Genomic DNA, 11010 nt, shown 5'->3' on the forward strand with positions numbered 1-11010 from the left:
TAATATTTAATAAGTTTGTTGTCCATATGTAATGATAATGCATTCTGACCAATCCAATTAAATATGATGCAAGATTTTTGTCTTCACGCTTTGATGTTACTGTTCCAGTTGTAATTCACCGCTAATCACAATTGGTTGTTACGTCATATTTCAATCAACTTAATTATGTCAATGCTTCTATGCCAAAATAATAACCAATCACCGTCAATTGCTACTTGTTAATTATTTTGATATTTTTATTTAACAAAAATATTTAGTCTGATAAATTTGGGAAAATAATTAAGTCAAATACGTCACCAAAAGGAGGAAAACAAAAATACACTAGCATTAATAACGATAACCGCTAAATATGCAAACTCTGAGGAGTTAAATGCAATTAGGATAAAACTCCCAAACGGTGCTGTTTTATTAACAGTTGCTTTCCTTCTGTAGTCTAGAATCTAGATGAAACAGAGCTAAGCTAACACATGGAAAGGGAAGGCGCCGGAACCACCGTTCCCGAAACGACGTCGCTGTTCCCCGTTCGTCCTCAATCCTCCACCGGCGACGAGGATAACGCTCCGGAATGGCTTCGGAACACCAGCTTCACCACCGACCTCACCGTCATAAACGACGCCGTATCCACCCACTATCAGCAATCTCAACTCGAAGAATTATCGTCGGAAGAAGACGAAGAAAGGGCAGAGAAAAGTAAAGAAAAATTGGCGCGTCCACAATATGAGTTGATAGACTCGTCCGCTTCGGATCGTGGCTCGTACAGTGATGACGAAGAAATGACAGAGAAGAGGAAAAATCGGAAGAGGAAGAAGAAGAAGAGGAGAAGAAGGGAATTATCTAGTAATGTAGCCTCATTGCATGAATACGGACTCGCATCCTCTTCTTCTTCTTCTCGAAAACCTGATATTCGAGCTTGGGCTTCTTCTACTTCAGATACTACTGGTAGTACTAAAGAGTATTACTTTGATTCTAAGGGCGACCGCGATAATTTGGCCTTCGGTTGTATTTACAGGTATTTGCAGAAATAATTAGTTAAATTCTACTCTGCTTAAATTCGTGACAAGATTTTGGACAATTTGGATACCTTTTAGTGTTTGGGAATTTAGAAAATCAAGATTGTTAAGCTGTTCCTATAGATGAATCAAAAGTAAATTTTATTATGGGAATAGTGATACATTTTCTCTGGATTATCGGAGTAGAGACAGAAGATAGCAAATTTAAGGAGTTTGTAGAAACTGCTCTTTAGTTTTCAGTTTATTATGTAAACAAAGTTTAAGACTTTTCATGTTAATTGATTGAAACGGGTAATTGCTTGGCGTTTTTTTCAGTTATCGGCATATGCCATAGGCATTTGTATGAAAGAAGCAACTCTTGATTTGTTGACCTACATTAGTTCCTGTAGTTTGTAATTTATGTACTTCTTTTGTCCATTTTACGTGATACAGTTAGCCATTCTCAGAAGTCAGTTACTTGTGGAACTGATGTAAGAGTTTGGTTTTTAAAATTTTGCAAGCTGTAAAATGATTGATTTCCAATTTTTCATCCTAAACTTGCTAGCTTTGGAGCCCTTTTTCTTTCACTGGAATCAGGAATCAATCAACTCCATCAACAACTTTCACCATGTAAATGTATCCAAATTGGATAAAATGGGGATGGAGGCAATGACCAACTGCATATTATGGGTTACTTCTCATTGTAATACTATACGCTATATGCAGGATGGATGTGGCTCGCTACAAGCTCAAAAATTCAAGAAAATTTTCTGATCTTAGCTTCTATAGACGGAGACAGAAGAGCTCAGTCTTGGATGGAGATGATGATATTGATGGACTGAATGGTAAACTTAGATTGGAGGGTCGTTATTGGTCAGCAATGTTTGCTGCACTAGAGCGGCATAAGAACTTGAAGCGAATTAGGGTTCTTGCTCCTCAAAAGATCGTTCCAACTGTAGCTGCTGAATTCATCCCTTTATCGGATGATGGGGGTCCCAATTTCAGATCTTCAGGGGATAAAGTAGTTGAGGAGTCATGGGAAGATGAGGTTTATCGTAAAACCAAGGAGTTTAACAAGTTGACAAGAGAAAAGCCGCATGATGAGAAAGTTTGGTTAGCTTTTGCTGATTTTCAAGACAAGGTGGCCAGGATGCAGCCACAGAAGGGTGCTCGTCTGCAGACTCTTGAAAAGAAGATTAGTATACTGGAGAAGGCAACAGAACTAAATCCAGATAACGAAGATTTAGTTCTTTCTCTTATGAAAGCTTATCAGAGTAGGGATAGCACTGATGTTCTGATTGGTAGATGGGAGAAGATACTTGTGCAGAATTCTGGGAGTCACAGGTTATGGAAGGAGTTTTTGCAGGTTATTCAGGGTGAATTCTCTAGATTTAAGATATCTGAGATGAGGAAAATGTATGCCAATGCAGTCCAAGCTCTATCTGGTGCATGTAGCAAGCAGTATAGGCAGGTTCTCCCTCTCACGTAACTCCTGATACTGAATTTTAATTTCGACATTTGGTCAAACTTTCACGGGATTTATCCCATACCTAAACACCTTTGGAATGTGAGATTAGCTATTAATATGTAGCAGAGGATAATTTGTTCAATTTTCTCTTCTTGGCCTTTCTCTAACTGACCTCATAGTTAAATTCCCCCCCCCCCCCCCTTCCTTCTGGTTTTTCATTCTGCTTTGAATAAATTGTGTAGTTGAACCCTTAATGAGTTGATTATGTTCACTGCAGGTTCAACGACATACTACTGGACCTTCTTCTGATCCAGAACTTGTTCGTCTAGAACTTGGTTTAGTTGATATATTTCTTAGCCTTTGCCATTTTGAATGGCAGGCTGGGTACCATGAGTTGGCTACTGCTTTATTTCAGGCAGAGATTGAATATACTTTGTTTTGTCCATCTTTACTTCTTAGTGAGCAAAGTAAGCGAAGACTTTTCGAGCATTTTTGGAACAGTAATGGTGCTAGAGTTGGGGAAGATGGTGCTCTAGGCTGGTCAACATGGCTGGGAAAAGAGGAAGAACAGAGGCAGAAGATTGTTAACGAGGAGCTATCTCATAAAGCTGAAGAGGGTGGTTGGACAGGTTGGTCAGATCCGCCGTCTAAAACCAAGGATATGATGGAAGCTCTGGAAAATGATAGAGTTAGTGACATGGCTATTGAGGAATCTGGTGATGTCTCTGCAAGAGATGATGAGCAGGATGATGATACTGAAGCTTTGTTGAAAAAGCTTGGCATTGATGCTTCTGCTGATGCAAATAATGAGGTCAAAGACACTAAGACATGGACTAAGTGGTCAGAAGAAGAGTTGGCAAGGGACTCTGATCAGTGGATGCCTGTTCGCACAAGATCTGGTTGAACAATCTTTCTTTAATATGTGTGTGTGTATTTGTTTTTCCTTTTAATGTGAATTTCTTGGTGTTTTATTTTTTGATATCCACAAGACCCTAAATTATGGGGCATGGGCAAGAGTTTCACTTGCTTTTTCTTTCGTATTATACTGGACACTTGATTTTTGGGAAACAATAAAAGATATTGAAGGAATAATATATTGGAATAGACTAAGAATGGTGGACTTGTAGAATCTCTCTTTTATAATCATTAGAGAGTCCTTTTTTCCTTTGATTAAACAAATTAGGAGCTCTTTTAGTGGATGATAAATTAACCATTGGAAACATTAATTACAAATTAGAAGTTGCCACAAGTCTTGTTTCAAAATGCAATACCACAGTACTTATTATATCATAGCCTAGTTTCCATTGGTTGGTTTGCTCATTTTGTTCCTCATTTCACTTCAGCAAATATTTTGCTTAGATAGTTAATTTTTTTCCTCATGTTCATGATGTGACTTAATTTTCTTTGTTCTGTTGAGCTCTTCTTTTCCCTAGATTAATAATGTTGGTGGCTTGATTAAAAAGATTCTTTTGATGGCTTGATTGTGTGGTTTTTGTTTTTTCCATTGCTGGGATATTATACTGAAAGGCCATTGCACTATGAACTTTAATTTTCAATGTACTTCTTTTATAGTATTCTGTTGATGCATTCTTAATGGGGCTGCATTAATACTTTTATTTCTTTGAATAACTGTGTCATTGTATCTTTTACTGCTTTTGTGGCTATGGTAGACGTCTTAGCAAAAGTTAATTTACTGATTATGGCTGCCACAGCTGGGGCTCCTCATCATGATGATGCAGAAGCTGATGAGCAACTGTTGAGAGTAATTTTATATGAAGACGTGACAGATTACCTATTTACGTTGATTTCCGAGGAAGCTCGTTTGTCTCTTGTTTCTCAGTTCGTTGAATTCTTTGGTGGACGAATTTCTCAATGGTTTGTAATATGCTGAATCAGTTGCATCCTTATCTTTCTATCTTTTTATTGGGCTCCTAGAAGTTAGCTTAATTATACATTATTCCTGGTGGTCTACTCATATGAATAATGAAGGCTGGAAAATCAGAATTTCTTCCTAGATCAATGTCAAAATTTTAAGTTTTTTTTATTTGTTTTTTTTTTTATAAAGAAGTCAATTAGTGTTTTACTTATTGCATGAAACATTTGAAGAAGTCTCAGATAAGCTCTTCTCTCCTTAATGTTCTTGCTAATTATTCTCCTTAAGAATTGATTATGTTAGGGGGGAACAGAATAGGACCCTCAAACAACTTGTCCAAGAATGTAAAAAATTTAGAATCAAATGGCAATGCTTCAATTGTAACTTAGTCTCCATAGAGTAGCTTGTTTTATGCAATTTTGTCAGGTGTTAGAACAAGATGTTCCAATTATCGAGTTCATGAACCAAATAGATTGCATACCTGAACTTTAATCTCGTTGTCTAGAAATTTTCTCTTTTCAAGAAATTGTTCACGAATTCCTTCATATTGTGTCATGTTATTCTAAGTGAGAACTTTGCTTTTAAGAGTGACAAGTAACTTGTTATTTTTATTTTGTTATATTTTTGTTTTGTGATGCCTGAAGCCGGATTCTTGGATGTGCATCATCTGAATGGTTATGTTCTGGAAGATTAACAGAGAATGGCATCTTATCTTTATTTCTAAAAACACAGTGGGACATTTATGTGGAGAGGATTTTAGAACTTGTTCAGTTTCTGCATACTTGGGTGTTGCAGTTGACATAGTTTTTTGGACATGGTTTTGTTAAAAGATATTGTTTTTTCAGATATTCTGAAGCTATTGAAAGTAATCTTTTCTGTGCCTAGATTTTCATTTTCTTTTGGTGTGGGAAAGTTTGATGCTTAAAGATCAAGGGTTCAGATTTTCTAATTTTTAAAGAAATTTTTGTTTTTGTTTTGTCTTTTTTATCTCTTTTACCCCCTCCTAGTTGTCCCCCTTTCTCATTTGCACTTAAATTATCAAGTCATGATTGGAAATATCCTGATCCTGCAACAACTGTTGTACTATTTGCTTATGTCATAGGGCTTGCACTAATAGTTCAAGTTGGGATGGGACTACACGGAGTTTAGATGCTTTTTCGTATTCTATCCTAGACAACTTGAGAAAAGTGCACAATATTCTGACTGAAAAGCAAAGCATTCCAATGAGTATGCCTTTGGAATGTCTTCTAAGCAGCTCGGATGACATTTCCATGAGGACTAGTATGATGAAATTTGTTCGAAATGCTTCCTTGCTTTGTTTGAGTGCTCTTCCACAAAACTACGTTTTGGAGGAAGCTGTTCTTGTTGCTGAAGAGCTATCAAACACACGAATGAATTCATTGGTGTCTCCCGTTACTCCATGCAGAGCTTTGGCAAAGAGCCTTTTGAAAAATAATCGACAGGTATGCCTCTTATTTGTAATACTTATTTTGATGGAGGACTGTACACATTCTTTTGGTATTAACAAGTTTTATATTTTGGGAATTAAATTGTAGTAGACTTGGATAATATTCTTAAATGTTCAATATAATAACAGTTTAATCACTTTGGTCCTTGTGATGAGTAAGAACATAAAGATGAACACATTTATATATTAGAAGTAATATGGACATGAAGCCTGGGCTTGAGGATAAGAAGCATTTTTTTTTCTTGCAACAAAGACTTAATGATTAAAGAGCTAAACGGTGGACCTAAAGGTTTTATGGATTTTTAGAGGTGCTATCGTCCAAATTCAGTATTTCTGATTTTTGTCCCAATTTGTTATTTAAGTGGAACACTTAACCAACACAGTTTCGCTGGATGCCCAGTTGAATTATTTGCGGTGAGGCTGCACATGAACGAGCACTTATAGAGGTCTAAGAGGAAAATAAGGGGCTAGGGAAGGGGTCAGTTTTTTAAATGAGTTATTTTTGGCTAAGACAGGGTTCCAGATATACTACCTTTTGTTGTTCGGAAATGGTTTATCTTGTCAAACATTAAATGGACGAAGGCAGATAACCTTAAAAAGTATGACTATTCGTCACTGTTTTATATGCTAGAACCAGAAGCAGACGACACTGCATCCTATCTTTAGACATTCTGAAGCAGCAAGCAGTATGTTAACTGGTAGGCAAGCCTGTTAATCAGTGGTTGATTTTGAAGTCTGCAATAGAGTTCCTACATAGTGTTTGTATTGGAAAAGTTAGTTTTGGGATGCTGTTGGTTGGGGAAAACATGTCTTTTCAGAAGTGGAGAGTGCATAAATTGAAGGTTGAAAGAGCACACCCTTTCCTGCTTTCAGGAGAATTCTTGAGAAATTGCAGTTTGTCTTATGGATTTTTTTAATGACTTGCTCGTTATTGGAAGACAGTTTTTTCTGAATATTTGTTCAGAGTTACTAATAGACAGTATTTATGCATTTGTATGCGTGCTTGTGTGTCTGTGTCTTTGTAATTGACTAGTGTTAGAGGCACACACATTCAGAAATGGTTTTTCTGCGAATTAATTTTACATAAAATTTTCATCACTAAAGCAAACTACTGGAGAAAAAGACCACTTTAGATTTTGCAGTTTTCTGACCATGTAGAACACTAAAGTTGTCTTCTTGTGACTCGTTTCATCAGGACGTGTTGTTATGTGGTGTCTATGCACGAAGGGAGGCCGTCTCTGGCAATATTGACCAGGCAAGAAAGATTTTCGACATGGCATTGCTATCTGTTGGAGGGCTTCCATTGGTAGGATTTATTTGTTTTGATAAGGTTTTTAAACACTGTATACTGCCTGTTTTGGAAAAGCATATTTTAGTTTGTCAAATGACCTGTTTCAAAAACTTGTTTATCTTTTTGGGACTGCATAAATGTCTCCAGCAGGTGCAACACATTGTCCTGGATTATCTGTATTATTGAACATGCTCCAAATTATAGTAGTTTAACCTCCTAAGGTGGTAATTGTATCCATATCCAACATGCTCATAGATATTCTCTCCCCAATGGAGCTAGTTTAAAGTTGTAAAATTTGCAAGTTACTCCCTGGAAGAAAGGAGGAGTAGTTGTTTGCACTTGAATTACAACGTACTGCTCGTATCCTTAGTGGTGTCTCTTGTACAGTTGGTTCATAATTTCTTGTGGTCATTGCATTTGTTTTCATTAGGTGCTTGGGATTTAAGTTGCTATTTACTGAATGTGATCAAACAGGATGTTCAGTCAAATGCATCTCTTTTGTATCTGTGGTATGCTGAGATGGAGATTTCAAATAAATCAGTTGATAGATCGGAATCATCACTTAGGGCTGTGCACATTCTATCTTGCTTAGGATGTGGGGAAAAATACACTCCATATAGTAGGCAAGCTTCCAGTTTACAACAGCTGAGAGCACGACAAGGGTTCAAAGAACGAATACGAATGCTAGGTCCACTATGGGCACGTGGTAGAATAGATGATTTTTCCACTGCTGTCATATGTTCAGCTGCTCTATTTGAAGAACTGACAACTGGTCCAGCTGCTGCTATTGAAATTCTGGATCAGGCATTCACAATGGTGCTTCCTGGTAATTTAGCATTCCTTTTCCTTTATTTATTCACAATGGTGCAAGCATGAGTCCAAAATTGTGACTTTGTTGTGATATCTTTCTTTGCATATAACAACTTTTGTTGCTGTTTTTGGTTAAACTTGATGAGAGAGTCATTATGATATTAGACGATCACCTTCTATTGGGCCCAAAGGCAGAAGAGATGGCTTTTCATCCTTGCAATAAGTGCTGGGATTGTGACATAAAGAGTGGAAAGTGGAAGAGATATGTATTCTTGCTTTAGTTAGCAAGTTTATATCTTCTTGTAGCTCTAAGGATAATGCATTTCCAATTCTCAGTGATACACTTGTAGAATGTTGACTGAATACTGAATTTTCTGGGAGCATACGTGATGTATTGTCACCTCTAGAGGTTTGACATAGTACATATGAAGTACAAGTATTGGAACCAGAGTGTCACTTCTTGGGTCCTTTATGCAGGGTTTATATGCCTAAGGCGTGCAAGCCCAATTAATTTACCATACGAAGATGTGAGATAGCTGATGAGTCATTGATTCTTTGCTCTACTTATTAATCTGAAACTAGATAGCCCACTTGTTTCTTTGAGCGCCCATCATCTAAGCTATCTATTTATTCATTGGCTTGTAACAAATATTGTAACTTATTTCACTGCAGAAAGGAGGCGGCAAAGTTACCAGCTTGAATTTTTGTTCAACTATTATGTGAAGATTCTTTGCAAATATCACCAGGAAATGAGGTTCTCAGAGATATGGGATGCTATTGTGAAAGGGCTGCAGATGTATCCTTTCAGTCCTTACCTGTATAGTGCCTTGGTTGAAATTAGCCACCTTCATACTTCCCCAAATAAATTGCGCTGGATTCTTGATGATTTCTGTAGCAAGTAAACTCTTTACTCCTTATTCTTTATTGTTTAGTGACATGTTGCATTTTTCTAAGTATGATTAGGGGTAAAATTTGAGTTTAGTCAAGCTCTAATGCTTCGTAATCAGTTCAACTGGGATAAGATTACCCAGACTTGTCATCAGGCTTGAGCTCGCTTTAAGTCAAGCCATAACTCTACCTCAGTTTAGTCCTGCACAAGCTAAAACTTGGATTGCCAATATAACATCCATTTTAGACCCAGTTCAAGGGCTTCAGAATTCCTATCCCAATTACATTGCCTAGAAGACAACAAATTGAATTAATGAAAGTTCTAAACCATCTAAATATCCAACAGATCACATTTAAGATGAAAGTAATCCAAAGTATTAGATTTTTTTTTTTAAAATTGTGTTTTATCGATGATATGAGTATTCCGACTTACAAACCATACAAGAAAGAAAGCAGGAAAAAATGAATATCTAATTAATGTCTGTTACCTATCTCCATTGAAGAGAAATCCTGTCTTGCTACCAGATCTCCTATTAGGAGGTGAGTGACAGAGATTTGGGGTAGGACGCTCCATTTGTAGGCAGTGAGTTTTCTTGGTAGCTCTTTTTGAGGTTTTGGAGAGTCTCATAATCCACATTAGATAGTTAGTTAGAGGAGTGGAAAGTTGATGTCTTGATATTTTTGAGATTCTAACAAACAGAAGGGAGAATAGAGTGGGAAAAACAGAGAGAAGATAGACTACAGTTTATCTTTACGTTTCGCATTTTTTTAGAAACTAGTATTTTTTTCTTGTTGTCTTCTATATCTTGTCTGTTAACGTATTGTAAAAAGAAAAGGAGTATATATAAAGTTAGATTCATTGTATTTTGAGTTTGGAAATGTTTAATACATGAGCATGCATTATTATAGCTCTTACCATCATATACATATTTTGTCCTGCTGCAGGATAACATTGTTATTGACTCCAAATTTTTGTCTTCTTGTTTGTTATTTCTCACAGGAAACCATCTATAGTTGCTTTCTTCTTCTCTTTGTTGTTTGAGATGAGCAAAGGAGGCTTGCAGCATAGAATTCGTGCAATATTTGAGAGGGCATTGGAAAATGCTGCATTTCGCAATGTGGTGGTACTCTGGCGGTGCTACATTGCCTATGAAAGTGTTGTAGCACATGATTTCTCTGCTGCTAGAAGAGTTTTCTTTCGAGCAATTCATGCTTGTCCATGGTAAGTTTTCATCTCTTGATGATAGAAATGCTTATCGTTACTCCAGAACATTGATGTGATTAATCCTGGAAGCTCGCTATTTCCAATGGATTCTGGTTAGTTAATAATTATGCTGTACAGAATTTGTAATAAGAGAAATTGACACGCAAACTAGTGTTTTCTCTTTGTGGGCGGATAGGTTTTTCATTTAAAGTGGATGTACTAGACCGGTCATTTGGTCAACTGCATGATAATAGGCCCTCCTTCTGGTCTCTCTTCCCTGGGGTCTCTCTCTCCAAAAATCCTCTGATCTATTCATCATTTTTCTCAGGTCCAAAAAACTATGGCTGGATGGTTTCCTCAGACTAAATTCTGTTCTGACTGCCAAGGAGCTCTCAGACCTGCAGGAAGTCATGCGGGATAAAGAACTCAATTTGAGGACCGACATCTACGAGATCCTTTTACAAGATGAGATGGAAATATGATATGAGTTGTTTTAAATATGATGCAGTTCAATCTTGGACTAGTGCAACAGATTATTGGCTTACAAGTTATGATTCGCGGTTGCACTTGTGCTATGATGGAAACTATTTCTTCTATGGTGGTTTTTGGGTGGATGGATTTGAAAGATGATTGCTGCTGACTGTGGGATGAGGAGTTGGCGCAGGCGAGGATGAGTAAAGTACTGTTAAATCGATGTAGTACTATACATGTGTTTATATGGTTAGAATGCTCCAAAATTTTCAAGTCATATCTGGAACTATAGAGTGAGCAAGTACTACTAGCTTCCAGGCTCAAGAGTGCCTGCAGATTGCTTTTGCAAGAAAGAGAGACACAAGTGGGGGGGAAGCTCCGTTGTAATATATTTGCTGAATTAGTTGTTCTTTGGTGTTGTGGGCTATTTTCCTGGGAAGTTGTAAATATGATAGAACAGATTTTTGGTGTCACCTGAGTTCAGTTGTGAGAAAAATGTCTTTAGATTAAACGAACGTCATTAGTCAATGAAAAATCTTTGTTGTGCC

At 37.0% G+C, this 11010-nt stretch overlaps 1 protein-coding gene across 1 annotated transcript; it reads left to right on the top strand.

The window, feature by feature from the left end:
- The first annotated feature begins 467 nt into the window (after window positions 1-467).
- On the top strand, window positions 468-11010 carry LOC113768965 (protein NRDE2 homolog). Its single transcript, XM_027313463.1, has 10 exons — window positions 468-1009; window positions 1716-2460; window positions 2735-3356; window positions 4170-4332; window positions 5433-5793; window positions 6994-7104; window positions 7564-7915; window positions 8572-8797; window positions 9788-10009; window positions 10320-11010. The coding sequence occupies exons 1-10, from the start codon at window positions 468-470 to the stop codon at window positions 10471-10473; spliced, it is 3498 nt and encodes a 1165-aa protein (XP_027169264.1). The 3' UTR covers window positions 10474-11010.

The sequence above is a fragment of the Coffea eugenioides genome, chromosome 4 (assembly GCF_003713205.1).
Source record: "Coffea eugenioides isolate CCC68of chromosome 4, Ceug_1.0, whole genome shotgun sequence".
NCBI lineage: Eukaryota > Viridiplantae > Streptophyta > Magnoliopsida > Gentianales > Rubiaceae > Coffea > Coffea eugenioides.

Coding starts and splice junctions, on each gene's coding strand:
- LOC113768965 (XM_027313463.1), top strand. CDS start 468: ATGGAAAGGGAAGGCGCCGGAACCACCGTTCCCGAAACGACGTCGCTG. Junction 5,794..6,993: donor TTTTGAAAAATAATCGACAG/GTATGCCTCTTA, acceptor TCGTTTCATCAG/GACGTGTTGTTATGTGGTGT. Junction 10,010..10,319: donor GCAATTCATGCTTGTCCATG/GTAAGTTTTCAT, acceptor CATTTTTCTCAG/GTCCAAAAAACTATGGCTGG.